The sequence below is a fragment of the Pongo pygmaeus genome, chromosome 20, assembly GCF_028885625.2.
Source record: "Pongo pygmaeus isolate AG05252 chromosome 20, NHGRI_mPonPyg2-v2.0_pri, whole genome shotgun sequence".
Classification (NCBI taxonomy): Eukaryota; Metazoa; Chordata; class Mammalia; order Primates; family Hominidae; genus Pongo; species Pongo pygmaeus.
In genome coordinates this window covers 707,176-724,332 of record NC_072393.2, presented here as the reverse complement: position 1 = coordinate 724,332, position 17,157 = coordinate 707,176, and the positions used below count along the sequence as shown (strand labels likewise).

General features: G+C 55.4%; 1 protein-coding gene across 4 annotated transcripts in view; it reads right to left on the bottom strand.

The window, feature by feature from the left end:
• Window positions 1-5,769: 5,769 nt before the first annotated feature.
• Window positions 5,770-17,157, bottom strand: part of ARID3A (AT-rich interaction domain 3A) — a 47,076-nt gene continuing 35,688 nt past the window's right edge. For all 4 annotated transcript variants that reach the window (XM_054473561.2, XM_054473563.2, XM_054473560.2 and 1 more), the window contains exons 5-9: window positions 13,485-13,668; window positions 12,833-13,080; window positions 11,081-11,377; window positions 9,434-9,532; window positions 5,770-6,171 (exon numbers count right to left, since the gene is read on the bottom strand). In XM_054473561.2, coding sequence (XP_054329536.2) covers window positions 5,987-6,171; window positions 9,434-9,532; window positions 11,081-11,377; window positions 12,833-13,080; window positions 13,485-13,668 — 1,013 coding nt within the window. In that variant the 3' untranslated portion in view covers window positions 5,770-5,986. The remainder of the gene's footprint in view (window positions 6,172-9,433; window positions 9,533-11,080; window positions 11,378-12,832; window positions 13,081-13,484; window positions 13,669-17,157) is intronic.

Genomic DNA, 17,157 nt, shown 5'->3' with positions numbered 1-17,157 from the left:
AGTCCCTTTACTATGTACTGGGTCTAGGGGCTGCAAACTGGCTGTCCAGGGACCGAATCTGGCCCTCGGTCTTGTTTCCTAGGACCCGCATGGTGTTGTAAGGGAAAAGGTGAAAATGTGGCCAGCGCTGGACAAGTTCCCTCCCCCAGCCACCAGGACGCCCCTGAACCCCAGAGGCCTCAGCTCCAGGCGGCTTCACCAGTGGGCTGGTTCCTGGGGTCGCCTAGGAGGTGAAGGAGGGCAAACCCATGGGGGGCTCGGGAACAGGGTGTCCCGCTCGGCACAAGGGCCTCCATCTGGGCTGTGCAGTGGGCAGAGGACGGGGGAGACCTGTGCCTCCCACCGGAGGGGCCACACCCTCCTGTCGTGGGCAGGCGGGGACTGTGTGTCGGCTGCAGAGGATGGAAAGAAGTCTGTCAGAGCAAAAGGGGAGAGGGCTGTTCCTGGCGGTGGAACAGCTGTGTGAAGGCCCTAAGGCTGGACCGGGCCACTTGCCCTGGGAGCTCCGGTCAGATAACGCCAGGGGCGCCCGCATGCAGTGCCCTGTTGAGGCAGGAGGCCTCCAGGAGGTGAGGGGTCAGGCTCGCCGGCAGGTGGCTGGGGGTGCACACACTGGCCCTGCCAGACCTGTCATTCCAAATCCCTAAAACGGGATTGGTGTCGGGCTCTCAGCGAGGCACAGAGGTGCCCAGAGCGGCCTCCAGGAGCTCCCCTCTGCCCTGTGGACCTTGGGTCCGGATCCTTCTCTGGGGTGGGGCTGTTCTGGGCACTCAGGGTGCTGAGCAGCATCCCTGGACTTCACCCACTCCATGTCAGGAGCTCTCCCCAGGTGTGACAACCACAGATGTCCCCAGACATGGACCAGGGTCCCCTGGGGGCGGAATCACCCTGGTTAAGGCCCCCTGGGTTAGGGGATTCCATGGACCCCCTACAGACTCTGCATCCCATGATCCTCTGCCCTGCTGGGGTCCCAGGAGGCTGCACACACTGAAATCCACGCCCTGAGTAGGGAGGGAGAGAGGAGGCGAGTCCCAGGAGCTGGGGTCCCCCGGGTTTACACCGTCTGCCTCATTGGGAGCTTATCCTGGTGTCTGCTGTGGGCAGGGACAGGACTGATTTTACCCCACCTTAAGTAATGAAGGCAGAGTTTCCCAACTCCTGCACTGTGGATGCTGGGTGCCAGATTGTTCTCTGCGGTGGGGCTGTCCTGGGCACTGCAGGATGCTGAGCAGCATCCCCGGCCTCCACCCACTCCACACCAGGAGCGCCCCCCAGTCGTGACAACCACAAATGCCCCCAGACATGGACCAGGGTCCCCCTTGGGGCACAGACCCTGGCTGAGTACCCCTGCTTTTTTTTTTTTTTTTTTGATGGAGTTTCCCTCTTGTCGCCCAGGCTGGAGTGCAGTGGCACAATCTTAGCTCACTGCAACCTCCGCCTCCTGGGTTCAAGTAATTCTGCCTCAGCCTCTGGAGTAGCTGGGATTACAGGCATGTGCCACCACGCCTGGCTAATTTTGTATTTTTAGTAGACATGGGGTTTCACCATGTTGGTCAGGCTGCTCTCAAACTCCCGACCTCAGGCGATTGGCCCGCCTTGGCCTCCCAAAGTGCTGGGTTTACAGGCATGAGCCACCGCGCGTGGCCTTTTTTCTTTCTTTCTTTTTTTTTTTTTGAGACAGAGTCTTGCTCTTGTTGCCCAGGCTGGAGTGCAATGGCGCGATCTCCAAGGAGTGCAGTGGCGTAATCTCCGCTCACTGCAACCTCCGCCTCCCGAGTTCAAGCAATTCTCCTGCCTCAGCCTCCAGAGTAGCTGGGATTACAAGCATTCACCACCATACCTGGCTAATTTTTGTATTTTTAGTGGAGATGGGGTTCTCCATGTTGGTCAGGCTGGTCTCAAACTCCTGACCTCAGGTGATCCGCCCTCCTAGGCCTCCCAAAGTGCTGGGATAACAGGTGTGAGCCACCGCACCTGGCCAGACCCCCGCTTTTGTAGCTGTCTCTGCCGCCCGGAACCAGACCTAGAGCGATACAGGGCAGAGGGGGATAGAGCACCCCCTTCCACTCACCCCTGGCTGTGCTAGGCAGGGGTGTAGAGTGGAGCTGGAGGTTGGGGAGACGCCAAAAGAAAAAAAAACACCACAGGACACAGTGTTTTCTGTTAAAAGTCAGAAGTGTTTTGTCTCGTTTTAATATCTCATCAGCTTTACAGGGTTACAATCGTCTTAAATATTTCTGAAGTTTAAATACAATCTGCATAATAATGTTATTATAAAATGTAAACTTTCAGTGTTCTTTTAAATTTCAAAATCACACCTTTTTTTTTTTTTTTGGTCTTTTTGTCTTTTTTTTTTTTTTTTCCTTTTAATACCTGAATGTTCTGCAAAAACTGAAATTGTTACAGGTCACCCTGCCGCGGCCAGGGCGAGACAGGCTGGGCCCAGCCAGAGGTAGAGAGTAGTTTTATATATTTTTTTATTTTTTTAAGTTTTTTTTTTTTCTCCTATTACCTGAGTTTCAGGCGTGGTTCCCACGCTGTCTGACAAACTCCAGAGAAACTGAAATTTCACACGTAATGAATGAAAGGCTGAGTTTACATTTGCCAAGAAAAAAATGCAAAAGCACAATTAGGGGAAAAAAGGGACAAGGTGGGTAAAAAATGATAAAAGAAAGGAAATTCGACTGTACAGATGCGTGACCCTTAACAACGACCCCAGCTGCCCCCAGTGCCCCGTACCCACCCTCCCACCTGTCTGGACGGACACTTACGGGTCCCATGGAAGGTTCCAGAAGCCGCCTGTCCCCCAACATCTCAGAGCAGGGGGAGCCCCCCTTGGCCTTGACTGTGGGGTCCCCTCAGTACACAGCTAGGCCCCACGGTCCCAAGTGAATTCGAACTTGTCCAGGGTCCTTGTGGCTGAGGGGGCTGCCCGACCCCCTCCCAGTCTGCATAAGGGGGGGTGCTGAGCTGCACCCCAGAAAGCCACCGCGAATTTAAACCCCCACCGACAGGCGGTGGCGGGACATGGGCACGGCTGGGGTTGAACGGGGCCACCTGAGGCAGGGAGGACCCTCCAGAGACATGGCTTCCTGCCGAGTATCCAAGACCGGGCCCCACAGACCCCCTGCAACCGCCTCCCATTTCCACAGCCAGCATGGCCACTGCCTTCAGCGACTTCCTTCTCCTGGACCGGGACCCAGCCTCACGCCCAATCCCCACCCACCCCGCCTGTCCCTACAATCATCGGAGTTAACAGCAGGCCCAAGTCCCCTGAGTTAGAATCCAGGTCCACCCACCGCCGGGAGGCCGGATCGCCCACACAGACACGACACGCAGGATTCCCAACACACACACGCAGCTCGAGGGAGACGACCCAGCCCGCGGCCCTGCGCAGCCCCTCCCCAGGCTCCGAGGCGGGCGGGTGCACGGGGGCCCCGGGGGTTCAGGGCCGCCAGATGCAGCAGGCAGCCAGGCCCCAGTGGCTGCTGCAAACCCTGGTGCACGGGAGGCAGGGGGAGAGGCACCCCAGGTGCTCAGATTTTGGCATCAAAAGTCAGACCTGAGGTAGACAGAGATAGGCAGCAGGCGCTTCCCCCGGCGCAGGGCCCAGGTGTGGGACGGGGGTCCCGGGAGAGGAGCCCTGGAGGCCGGGGGACAGACACGGACAGAGTCCAGGTTGTTCTGGGTTCTGCAAGTGGGGCCCGATTGCGTCTGGAGGCAAAAAGACACCCCCTTCCCGGGGTGACTGTGCTGCTGTGGTGCTGGCCCCAGGAAGGGACAAGGAAAACCTAGATGCCCACCAGCCCCTCCTGGAAAGGGGGTGTGTGTCCACGGCCCTGAGATCTGAGAAGGAAGTGGGGTCCCCTCCCCAAAGACACAGGAAGGTGACAGTCCCCTCCCACAGCCCGACAGGAAAGTGAACCTAGACTCAGGGGCTCAGAAGCCCCCTAGCCCCCTCCCCAGGGGTCTCCAAGGCAATGGGGAGGTGGTTGGGAGTTGGGGGAGCTGGGGAGTCCCCTTCCTCACCGAGCCCCCATGCCGGTGGCCTAACAGGGCTCCCAGGGCCCAATTAGAGACCCAGGCTTACCCTGGGAATAGCTGAGTTAATCCCCACCGCACCCCAAGAGAAATACAAGCCCAGAGCTCCCGTGCAGGACACGACAGCCCCGCCCAACACCATGCGGGTCCAATAAGGTCCCCAGACCCTGCCGGGCATTTCAGACCCAGCCTTTCTGCTCCAGCAGCTCCAGCCAAAATAACCCCCCAGCTCAGCTGCGGTGACCCCACTTTCTCCAAGCCAGGGGGAGGGGTACTGACCCACAGGGTGGTGGGGGGCAGCCTCCTTTCTCGGCCTCGATTTAGTCACCGCAGAACTCGGGGAGCTCGCAGCCCCGGCACAAAAGGGGTTGCGAGAAGAGGAAGGGACAGAGCAAGGAGAATGTTGGGGTATGGGGGGTGTTCAGGATGCCGGGGCCCTGAAATCCTCACCCTGAGCGAGGTCCGGCTTCACCCCCACTCCCCAGTACTGATAGTCCCCAAAAGCAGCCCTTTCGGGCAAGAGAAGAATCCCAATGAGACGCCACATTCATCCCTGAGACAGGAGCCTGGGGGCTGCGACAAGAACCACCCCCGCCCCCCAGGCCCTTTTTCCAGCATTTGCTACTTTTCACATAAGATTTCTAGACCGGGCTCACGCCTGTAATCCCAGCACTTTGGGAGGCCAAGGCGGGCGAATCACCTGAGGTCAGGAGTTCGAGACCAGCCTGACCAACATGGCAAAACCCCCATCTCTACTAAAAATACAAAAATTAACCGGGCGTGGTGGCGGGCGCCTGTAATCCCAGCTACTCGGGAGGCTGAGGCAGGAGAATCGCTTGCACCTGGAAGGTGCAGGTTGCGGTGAGCCGAGATCGCACCACTGCACTCCAGCCTGGGCGACAAGAGCAAAACTCCGTCTCAAAAAAAAAAAAAAAAAAAAAGATTTCCAGGCCCCTGACTCGAGAGCCTAGCAGATAAGCACGGCACAAGCAAAAGCATCGTGGAATATCACAGTCAGCAAAACACTGTCAGGGGCCCCTGGCCCCTGGAAACCCAGCATGCACCCTATGCCCCAGCCTGGCCCATAGCACCTGAGTTCATTGGCTCCGCGGCTCTAGCCCCAGGGATCCGATGTGCTGGGCTCACAGCTGCCCAACACACCCCCAGAAACGGACAAAGGGACCCAAATTGGTCATGGGAAAAATAAAAAGATTTTTTTTTTTTTTTTGCTTTTTTTTCTTGCTTTTTCAAGACCAGTTTCCCTGAAGGAACACAAATATATAGCTATATAGATATATAGATATCCTTTTCCTAAGGTTTGATCCCCCAAGAATAAAATAGAATATTTACACAACAAAACCCCCGAAACCTCTTAAAAACCCTACAGAGAAAAAAAAATTTCCCAAAGCAACAAGCAAAAAAAAAAATTCAGTGATCTTGGCTCAGGGGTTTCACTGGACACGAGAAGCTGGGAGTGGTGTGTGGTGAATAGAAAATAAAAGAGAACTAAAGCAGACAAAAATGAAAACACACAGTGCAGGGATGTATGAGGTAAACAGGATCAGCCCACGCTGCTGTGGGGCCAAACCAGACACCAGAGCCTTCTGTCTGTCAGGGCTGCCGAAATGCCCCGGGAAACGTCTGCCTCTTTCTGTTTTTCTGATGGATTTCCTTTGCTGTTCTCACAATTCATCTCTCTGAATGTCCAAAACCTGAGAAATTCAAGTGTTCCTTGGTTTTCCCGTTTTATTAAATTCTCTTTATATATATACGTATATATATATATATATCTTTTTTCTCTTCTTTTTGGCTTCAGCTGTGGCTCCTTTCTGGATATCTTCCCTCCCCACCCGTATCTTCCGCCATCCTGGCCCGTGTGGCCCACCTGGACCCCCTGCCCAGGCCGGCGGGCTCCAGGGTGGGTGGCGGGTGGGGAGTGATGTGGTTAAGGCAACGAGTTATTTGAGGTAGATGTGGAGGGTGCAGACAGCCCCGCTGGCCCAGCTTGGCCACTGCTGGTTCCGGTGTTTCCTCCCCGGCTGCCTGTGTTGCTGCTGCTGCCGCCGCCGCTGCCTCCTTTGTTGGGAGCAGAGGTTGGCGTGGGGGCCGGCGGCTGAGCAAACAGAACTCCTAAGGCAAGAACAGAAGACACATGCCATGCAGGGTTTAAGAAGATGTGAGGCGGGCCACAAGGTAGACCCAATGGGGTGCTCCGGGGAATAAACTTCTCTCTCACTCTGTCCCCCAGGCTGGAGTGCAGTGGTGCCATCAGAGCTCACTGCAGCCTCAACCTCATGGGCTCAAGTGATCCTCCTAGCTCAGCCTCCTGAGTAGCTGAGACCACAGGGGCGTGCCACCACGTCTGGCTAATTTTTTATTTTTTTGTTTTTTTTTGAGATGGTGTCTCACTCTGTCGCCCAGGCTGGAGTGCAGTGGTGCAATATTGGCTCACTGCAACCTCCGCCTCCTGGGTTCAAGCGGTTTTCCTGTCTCACCCTCCCGAGTAGCTGGGACTAACTACAGGTGCCTGCCACCACACCGGCTAATTTTTGTATTTTTAGTACAGACGGAGTTTCACCATGTTGGCCAGGCTGGTCTCCAACTCCTGACCTCAGGTGATCCACCCACCTCGGCCTCCCAGAGTGCTGGAATGACAGGCGTGAGCCACTGTGGCTGGCAATTTTTTATTTTTTGTAGAGATGGGCTCTCAAGATGTTGCCCAGGCTGGTCTCAAGTTCCTGGCCTCAAACAAGCCTCCTGCCTCTGACTCCCAAAGTGCTGGGATGACAGATGTGAGCCCAGCTTAAACTTCCCCACTGTGTCTGCTCACTCGTACATCACACACGTGCATATATATGGATGCACATGAGCGCACACGTGAGTTTAATCCACACATGCACATCAGCGTGCACACAGCTCTTGCAGGGAGAACTCTGATGCCCATGGTTTGTTGATGTGGGGTTGCGGGACCCCTAGCACACAGTTGGCCTTGTCCCCTGTAAGATTCAATATGAATGTACACATGTTTTACATCTGATTTCAGAAGGGCACAGACCCCTCAAAAATCCATCTATGGACCTGTGAGGACACCACTGACCTCAGCTCAGGTCTCCTGAGCACAGCCAGGGCTCCTGCAACAAGGCTGCTCTGTGTCGACAGCGCCACCTGGTGGCTGCTATGAGCCATCAGCCTGATTCCACTTTAAGAAAAACTATTCATTTACGGTCGGGTGCGGTGATGGGCGCCTGTAATCCCAGCTACTCGGGAGGCTGAGACAGGAGAATCGCTTGAACCTGGGAGGCGGAGGTTGCAGGAGCCGAGATCACGCCATTGCACTCCAGCCTGGGCAACAGAGTGAGACTCTGTCTCAAAAGAAAAAAAAAAAAAAAAGAAAAACTATTCATTTACTTATGTTCTTTTGTAGAGATGGGGTCTTCTGTGTTGCCCAGGCTGGCCTCAAGCAAACCTCTCTCCTTAGCCTCCCAAAGTGTTGGGATTACAGGCGTGAGCCACTGCCCCTGGCTCTGACTCCACTTTTTTAATTAAATTTTTTAATTCGTTTTTTTTTCTTTCTCTGAGACGAAGTCTTGCTCCATTGTGCAGGCTGGAGTGCAGTGGCATGATCTCGGCTCACTGCAACCTTCGTCTCCTGGGTTCAAGCAATTCTCCTGCCTCAGCCTCCCAAGCAGCTGGGATTATAGGCACACACCAGCACACTTTGCTAATTCTTGTATTTTTAGGGGAGATGGGGTTTCACCATGTTGACCAGGCTGGTCTTGAACTCCTGACCTCGTGATCCACCCACATCAGCCTCCCAAAGTGCTGGGATTACAGGTGTGACCTACTGTGCCCGGCAACTTTTTAATACATTTTATTTAAAAAAATATGTATATATAGGCTGGGCGCAGTGGTTCATGCCTGTAATCCCAGCACTTTGGGAGGCCGAGGCAGGCAGATCACCTGAGGTCAAGAGTCCGAGACCAGCCTGGCCAACATGGTGAAACCTCATCTCTACTAAAAATACAAAAAAAAAATTAGCTGGGTGTGGTGGCACACGCCTGTAGTCCCAGCTACTTGGGGAGGCTGAGGCAGGAGAATCGCTCGAACCCAGGAGGCACAGGTTGCAGTGAGTCAAGTTCGCTCCACTGCACTCCAGCCTGGGTGACAGAGGGAAGACTCCATCTCAAAAAAAAAAACCAAACAATATATACATATCTATATAGATATAGATATAAAAATATATATGTATTTATATATAGATACATATAAATCTATATCTAATCTATATATAGATATCTATATCTAGATATATATATAGATATCTATATCTAGATATATATATATATCTAGATATAGATATAGAGAGAGGGACAGGATCTCACTCTTTCACCCAGGCTGGAGTGCAATGGTGTGATCTTGACTCACTGCAACCTCCACCTCCTGGGCTCAAGTGATCCTCCCCACTCAGCCTCCCGAGTAGCTGGGACTATGGGCGCCCGCCACCACGCCCAGCTGATTTTTGTATTTTTAGGAGAGATGGGGTCTCACTATGTTGTGCAGGCTGGTCTGGAACTCCTGGGCTCAAGTGATCCTCCCGTGTTAGCCTCCCAAAGTGCTGGACTATAGCCGTGAGCCACTGCACCCAGCCTAGATTCAATTTTTTGGATACCTCATTTACCCTGATGTGATTATTAGGCATTGGATGCCAGTATAAAACATCTCATAAAACCCATAAATATATATACCTACTATGTACCCACAAAAATTACAAATTAAAAATTAAAAAAAATTAAAAATACATTCCTTAAATTTTTTTTCAAGAGACGGGGTCTCGGTCTGTGGCCCAGGCTGGAGTGCAGTGGTGTCATCACAGCTCGCTGCAGCCTCAACGTCTCTAACCCCTGGGCTTATACATTCTTTGGTCCTCAGCCTCCGAAAATGCTGGGATTGGCTGGGTGCGGTGGCTCACGCCTGTAATCCCAGCACTTTGGGAGGCCAAGGCAGGAAGACTGCATGAGGCCGGAGCTCAAGACCGGTCTGAGCAACAAAGCAATTTAAAATTTAAAGAGCAACAAAAAAATTAAAAATTAACCAGGTGTGCTGGTGCATGTCTGTGCAAGACTTCGTCTCATTAAAACAAAAAACCAGGAATGTGAACCATCCAACGTCACGCCGAATATGTATCTGTGGATGACCCACTCTGGGCTGAGCACGGCACCGGGTGAACGATGGTATCCTCTCCATCAGCCTTGACTGTCCCGCAAAGCCCCTGGCCGTGTCCTGCTTGCCCGCACACCTGGGTTCAAGTAGGTGGGACCAGGCGCAACTCAGGGTCCTGAGTTCACGGCGGGAGAGGGGAGGTCCAGGCAGGGCGTGGCCTCAGGGGTCCTACCTGTGTACATGATGCCGTTGATCTCCACTGACATGCTGATGCTGTTGCTGCCGTTGGTGCCCGTCAGGTTCACAGCAGAGTCCTGGCGGCTTTCGGAAGCTGTCGGAAGAAGAACAAATTAGTTTCGTTTTGTCTTTTTGTTTTTGAGACGGAGTCTCGCTCTGTCGCCCAGGCTGGAGTGCAGTAGCACGATCTCAGCTCACTGCAAGCTCTGCCTCCCGGGTTCACGCCATTCTCCTGCCCCAGCCTCCTGAGTAGCTGGGACTACAGGCACCCGCCACCACGCCCGGCTAATTTTTTGTATTTTTGGTAGAGATGGGGTTTCACCATGTTGGCCAGGATGGTCTCGATCTCTTGACCTCGTGATACACCCGCCTCGGCCTCCCAAAGTGCTGGGATTACAGGCGTGAGCCACTGAGCCCGGCCGAACAAATGAGTTTCTTTTTTTTCTCTTCTTTTTTTTTTTTTTTGAGACGGAGTCTCACTCTGTCACTCAGGCTGGAGTGCAGTGTCGTGATCTCGGCTCACTGCAACCTCCACCTCCAGGGTTCAAGCAATTCTCCTGCCTCAGCCTCCCGAGTAGCTGGGACTATGGGCGCACACCAGCACACCCAGCTAATTTTTCTATTTTTAGTACAGACGGGGTTTCATCATGTTGGCCAGGCTGGTCTTGAAGTCCTGGCCTCAGGTGATCCGCCCGCCTCGGCCTCCCGAAGTGCTGGGATTACAGGCATGGGCCACCGCGCCCAGCCAAAACTGCCATTTCTGATCATAAAGACATCTGTGACATGTTCTGTTTTCTGTCTGTCTCGCCAACTAGGTTTTGGCTTTACAAGGTGTAGACACTGTCTGTCACATTCATGCTATCACCAGTGCACACGGTAGGTGCTCAATATTTATTTGTTGAATAAGTGTATTTGTCCATACTCTGCTTTGTTTTTTTTACCTTGTTTTTGAGACCAGGTCTTGCTCTGTCACCCAGGCTGGAATGCAGTGGTGCAATCATGGCTCGCTGCAGCCTCGACCTCCTGGGCTCAAGTGATCCTCCCACCACAGCCTCCCGAGTAGCTGGCGCTACAGGAGCGTGCCACCACGCCCAGCTAACTTTTGTAGAGATGGCGTCTCACTGTGTTGCTTAGGCTAATCTCAAATTCCTGGGCTCGAGCAATCCTCCCATTTCAGCCTCCCAAAGTGCTGGGATTATAGGCATGAGCCACTGTGCCCAGCCAGTTTACTTTATTTATTTTTTTTTTTGAGATGGAGTTTCGCTCTTGTTGCCCAGGCTGGAGTGCAGTGGCGTTATCTCGGCTCACTGCAACCTCCACCTCCCGGTTTAAGTGATTCTCCTGCCTCAGCCTCCCAAGTAGCTGGGACTACGGGGGCACACTGCCATGCCCGGCTAATTTTTTGTATTTTTAGTAGAGATGGGGTTTCACCATGTTGCCCAGGCTCATCTCGAACTCCTGACCTCAAGTGATCTACCCACCTCGGCCTTCCAAAGTGCTGGGATTACAGGAGTGAGTCACTGCACCTGGCCTTTTTTTTTTCCTTATTGATTTGTTGGCACTCTTTACATATGTAGGCTCCAAGGCCCTCACTGTGTGACACACGCAGGAAGCACAGCGGGTCTGGGCATGAGGGCAGTACCTTGGCTGTTGATCCGAATGCTCATGGGCAGCTGGGCCGCCATGGCCAGGAAGTTCTGCTGTAGTGCCCGCTGCATCAGCCGTTGCTGCTCATCAGCCACCAGGGCCATCTTCTTCTCAGGAGGCTCTGCAGACTCCAGCTTCTCCCGCAGCTGTTCCAGGGCAGCTGCCTGTGCGGCCACAGCTGCTTGGGCGGCTGCTGCTTGCACAGCTGCTGCCTGGGCTGCCACCACAGGGTGGCCTGCCAGGGAGACCGGCAGGCGGCCAGGGACCGTGATGGGGATGGCTGAGTCCTCCTCTAGGTAGGAAAGAAGGGGAATTGGTGGCCAGGAGGGGCTGGGCCCTGCCTTCCACTCAAGGCAGGAACATGCACCTTCTTTTTTTTTTTTCTTTGAGACGGAGTTTCACTCCTGTTGCCCAGGCTGGAGTACAATGGTGCGATCTCAGCTCACCGCAACCTTTGCCTCCTGGGTTCAAGTGCTTCTCCTGCCTTAGCCTCCCTAGCAGCTGGGAAACAGGCACCCGCCACCACACCCGGCTAATTTTGAATTTTTAGTAGAGACGGGGTTTCTCCATGTTGGCCAGGCTGGTCTCGAACTCCCGACCTTAGGTGATCCGCCCGCCTCGGCCTCCCAAAGTGCTGGGATTACAGGTGTGAGCCACCGCGCCCAGCTTTTTTTTTTTTTTTTTTCTTTGAGACAGAGTCTCGCTCTGTTGCTTAGGCTGGAGGGCAGTGGCGCGATTTCAGCTCACTGCAACCTCTGCCTCTCAGGCTCAGGTGATTCTTCTGCCTCAGTCTCCTGAGTAGCTGGGATTACAGGCGCCCACCACCATGCTCGGCTAATTTTTTTTTTTTTTGACACGGAGTCTCATTCTGGAATGCAGTGACGTGATCTTGGCTCACCGCAACTTCTGCCACCTGGGTTCAAGCGATTCTCCTGTCTCAGCCTCCCAAGTAGGTGGGACTACAGGCATGCGCCACCACACCTGGCTAATTTTTGTATTTTTAGTAGAGATGGGGTTTCACCATATTGATCAGGCTGGTTTCAAACTCCTGACCTCAAGCGATCAGCCTGCCTCAGCCTCCCAAAGTGCTCGGATTACAGGCGTGAGCCACCATGCCTGGCCTAAAAAAATTTTTTTAGACTGGATCTCACTACTGTTACCCAGGCTGTAGTGCAGTGGTGTAATCTCGGTTCACCACAGCCTCGACCTCCTGGGCTCAACCAATCTGATCACCTTAGCCTCCTGGGTAGCTGGGACCACAGGTGCATGCTGCCACACCCAGCTAATTTTTTTTTTTTTGAGATGGGGTCTCACTATGTTGCCCAGATGAGAAATGGGAACTCAGACAGGCAAACTGAGGCAACATTGCTGTGTGTGCTGTTGGTACCTCTGTGTTATGGAGGATTCAGAGGCTCAGTGGGAGGGAAAGCTGATCAACTGATGATGCCTGCCTCAGTGTAGACTGGAAAAACAGTGATCAATTAGTAATGTCTGCCTTGGCCCCAGGACTGGAAACACAGATTGATTAGCAATGTCTTCCTGCCACCTGTGTGGGATTAGAAAAATGGTGATGGATTGGTAATGTCTGCCATGGGCAGAGGACTGGTAGATTGGAAGCCCTTTTCCATGCCAACTATAGGGTTTTTCATCCTGGTTACCCAGAGAGGGGAAGAGGTATCCCCCAAGGTCAGGCAGCCAGGCTGAAGCTCAGTTGGGAATACGCCCCAGGCCCCATACAGGCCCTTACCTTTCTTGATCTTAGGGGTGGGGGTGATGGAGCTGCCGTTGGTGCTTGCGGCCAGGCCCAGGGAGGACACGGGCAGCTTGGGTGAGGAGAGCATGCCATGTGCCCCGCCTGGCGAATAGGCAAAGAGGGAGCCCCCAAAGCTCTGGCGCCGGCCCTCCCGTCGGTTGCTGTCTATGGCTGCCTGGAGCTCGTTGGGGTTACTGAGGCCCCGCTTCTCACACTCGTAGGGGTACAGGTACTTCATGTATCTGTGGGTGGGACGAGGGAAGAGGATGGCACCCGGGTCACCCCTATGGCTCCCTTTGGCCTTTGGTACAAAGTAAACCCCACTGTGGCACCACCATCCCTGGTTCCTCCCTTGGACTTGCTCAGCAGCCCCCAGAGCTGCTGGGCCTTCGCCCGTGCTGTTCCCTCCGTCTCAATGCTGTTCCTTGCAATGGCCCGATTGCATAACCCCAGAGCCTGTGTGGTCCTCACGCCCCTACTTGATGCTCTCTGGCCCTGGACACACGGTGTGGCCCTGTGCCCTTTGCGGCTGCCCACTGCCCCCTCCTCTGCAGCTGCCCACAGCCCCCTCCCTCTTCTGCAGGCCCCTTGCACTGGCTGCTCAGAGTGCCCTGGCCCGACCTCGGCACAGCCGCCCGCCACTCACTGGGTCCGCAGGGTGAAGGCTGCACTGGTGATGGACGTGGGCAGGTTGAGGCCCTTGGTGATCTCGCGCCACAGCTTCTTGTTGATGACCTCCACGAGGCCACCCTTCTCCGTCACCAGCACGTACAGCATGAACAGGTCAAGGACCTGTTTGGCCATGATGGGGATGCGGTTCACAGGTGTCCCTGGGGGAAGGGGCGAGATGGAGGTTGGGGGCCACCTGGGCACTGCAGGGAGCCGAGTGTCCTGGCCTCCGCCCTCTCCATGCCAGGAGCACTCCCCCGCCCAGGCTGTGACAACCACAGATGTCTCCAGACGTTGCCCAGGGCCCTCTGTGGGTGCAGGATCATCCAGGCTGGGAACCGCTGCTCAAGAGGATGCCGAGGGGGCAGCTCTGCCTCGGTTTATCCACCAGTAACCTGGGCTTAGGGACAGCACAGCCCTCGGGAGGAGGGTTACTGAGAGGAGGGATGTGCGGGAGACACCCGGATCTTTGTTATTCATTCTCCACACCACACACCACGGCAGCTGCCAAAACAACTCTGCCTGTGTTCCCAGAGGCCTGTTCCCTCCACACTGACATGGGCTCTGCAGCCTCAGGCAGGCAAGGGGTAAAGCCTGGCTTACCCAATTTCAAGTTTGGAGAATGGAGGGCTGTGGACTGGCCTAGGGTGGGAAAGGGGGAGGATTAGCCCAGGCAGGAGAAGGGTGGTAGGTGGGCTAGCCCAGGAAGAAGAGGGGGCTGGGCTGACTCAGCTTCCTGCAACCTCATCTCCTGGAGCCGGCTGCAGACATGGCCCCTTCCCACCCTTCCAGCCCTACCTGCCCCCTCCAGGGCTCTTCCAGGCTGCCCCTGCACCAGGAGCCTCTGGCTTCAGATGTCAGCTCCACCTCTGCCCAGCCGCTCCCTGGCCTGACAGTAGGCAAGCCTCCACTTAAACCTCTCGTTCTGTCAGTGAAATTCTGCACTTATGCGATCAATTGTGTACTGTCTCTGGCCCCCGCCCCATGTTCTGCCTACGTGGGGTCCCGGCACCCAGCGGCACACAGTGGGCGCTCAGTGAAGACCAGTGAGGGCAGGTGGCCCAGGCCACAGCTGCTGCCCACTCACCATGGGGTGGGAGGGGACGCCCATCGCCCCGTTAGGGATGGGGATGTGGACATCGAGGTTCTGGGATGTGACTGGCTGGAGAGCGGGTGCAGCCCTGAGTGAGCGGCCGGCCCTCTGCCTGGGCAACACCTGCTACCCCCGGGACCCCCGGTGCCTGACCTTCCGGAAACACCTCCCACCACCCTCAGCCACTTCCAGGCCCTTCCCAGGTTGCAAAACCCCCAGTGAATGGAGGAGACCCCGGGTTGGAGGAAGACGAGCCTCAGACCCGACCCCACCTGAAACCCACTTTACAGCCTGAGCGAGAGGAGCCGCGCTGGGTTTTAGCTGCAGGATCAGCCCGGAAACCTCCCCAGAGCCTCTGCCCGGCCCCACTCGGGACACCAGTTTAGGCCTCAGAGTTTGCAAAGTAAAAGGAACGGCATCAGGCCGGGCGCGGTGGCTCACGCCTGTAATCCCAGCACTTTGGGAGGCCAAGGCCGGCGGATCACCCGAGGTCAGGAGTTCGAGACCAGCCTGGCCAATATGGAGAAACCCCATCTCTACTAAAAATACAAAAATTAGCCAGGCGTGGTGGCGGGCGCCTGTAATCCCAGCTACTCAGGTGGCCGAGGCAGGAGAATGGCGTGAACCTGGGAGGTGGAGGTTGCAGAGAGCTGAGACCCCGCCATTGTAGTCCAGCCTCAGCAACAAAAGCAAAACTCTGTCTCAAAAAAGGATCAGCAGCAGAGGATTGGTTCCCAGGGCCACGCCCTGGCTCTGCAGCGGGCGGGAGGAGGATGTTTACAGAAGGAGCTGGGAGCATCATCAGGGCCCAGATAAGGAAGGGTGGGGAGGTTGTCAGGGAACAGCAGGTCAGGTGGTCCAGCTGCTGCTGCTGAGGGGAGGGGGTGTGGTCAGGACCCCTCCCTCACTTCTAGCCCCCAGAGAATTCTGAGAAATTTAGTTAGAGGTTTTTACTTTGTGACACAGGAAAAAAAAAAAATTGTTTCCCTCTCTCTGGAGTGAAGCAGAGGAAGATTGTGGAGTCTAGGGTGATGGGCGGGTTCACCTGACAGATTCTCAGCTCCAAGGGCCCCCATTACAGAGCATGAAGCTCCTGGAGGAAGGCAAGGAAGAGGGAGCTTTGAGGCTGGGTTTTGAGGGATGCATAGGAGCTCGTTCGCTCCTGTCCTGTAGGAGTTCCCAGCTTGAAGAGGGAGGTAAAGCTGGACACCAACCCTCACGGCCCCATGTGCCAGGGGCCCCCATCTCACCCACACTCATGAGCAGCCTACCATGCTTGCTTTTTGTTTGTTTGAGACAGGGGCTCACTCTGTCACCCAGGCTGAAGTGCAGTGGTGCCATCATAGCTCATGGGCTCAAGAAATCCTCCCTCCTTGGCCTCCCAAGGTATTAGGATTACTGGCATGAGCCACCTCACCCAGCCTCACTGTGCTTTCTTTTTTTTAAAGATAGAGTCTTGCTCTGTCACCCAGGCTGGAGTGCAGTGGTACGATCTCGGCTCACTGCAACCTCTGCCTCCTGGATTCAAGCAATTCTCCTGCTTCAACCTCCCAAGTAGCTGGGATTACAGGCACCTGCCACTACGCCTGGCCTATTTTTGTATTTTTAGTAGAGACGGGGTTTCACCATGTTGGCCAGGCTGGTCTCAAACTCCTGACCTCAAGTAATCCACCTGCCTCGGCCTCCCAAAGTGCTGAGATTACAGGCGTGAGCCACCACGCCCAGCCCTCACCGTGCTTTCTAAGTACCCCCAGGACACCAGACACTGTACCAGGCACGGGTAACAGCAAAATGGGTTGGCTTTGGACCCAGAAGCTTGGAGCCCCACAGCAGAGTGGTCAGGGCTGAGCAGGTGTGAACAGGATGATAAAGGGTTATGGGGAGGATCTGTCCAGCCTCACAGGGGGCAGTGGGCCCTGGTCAAGGCTGAGCTTGGAGGATAACACAGGACGGGCCCCCGCCCAGGTCCCAGGTCTGGATCCTCTGTTCCCAGCACGGGAGGGGTTAACTCGGAGGCCACTGGGCAGTGTGGGCCGGGGGGCCCACAGCCCTCCTCCTTCTCCTTCCCTTCCGGGCGGCTGGCAGTGGCGGGTCTGGGGCCTGTGTTTATAGAAGCCAGGGGAGGGGTGGCGGAGGCTGGGACACAGCAGGCCCCTGTGACGGCCCCAAGTGCGGGGACAGAGCCCTCTGCTCCACCCCTTCCTGCCTCTGTGGGCCCCGAGGCCTCCTCCCGCGTCTGAACAGTGGGGATCGGAGCTAGCTCCCTGCCCTAGAGGAGTGTCCAGGGGGTTGGAGTGGCTCCTACCTGGCGGCAGACGCTCCCAGGACCCTCTCCGGCCGACGAGGACTTGGAGGCGAGATGGAAGCCCTTGCCGCACTCTCTGCCCTGTGGTCGCTCTAAGCTGGGGTGAGGCCTGGGAATGGCCGCTGGGACACCCCTGCTACCCTTGGTCGTCTCTGAGTCTGTCTTGTGTCTGGACCTCAGTTTCCCCACCTGGACACCAGCCCAGACCTGCCCTCCCCAGGCCAGGAGACTTCAGGGGGCACAGAGCCTGGT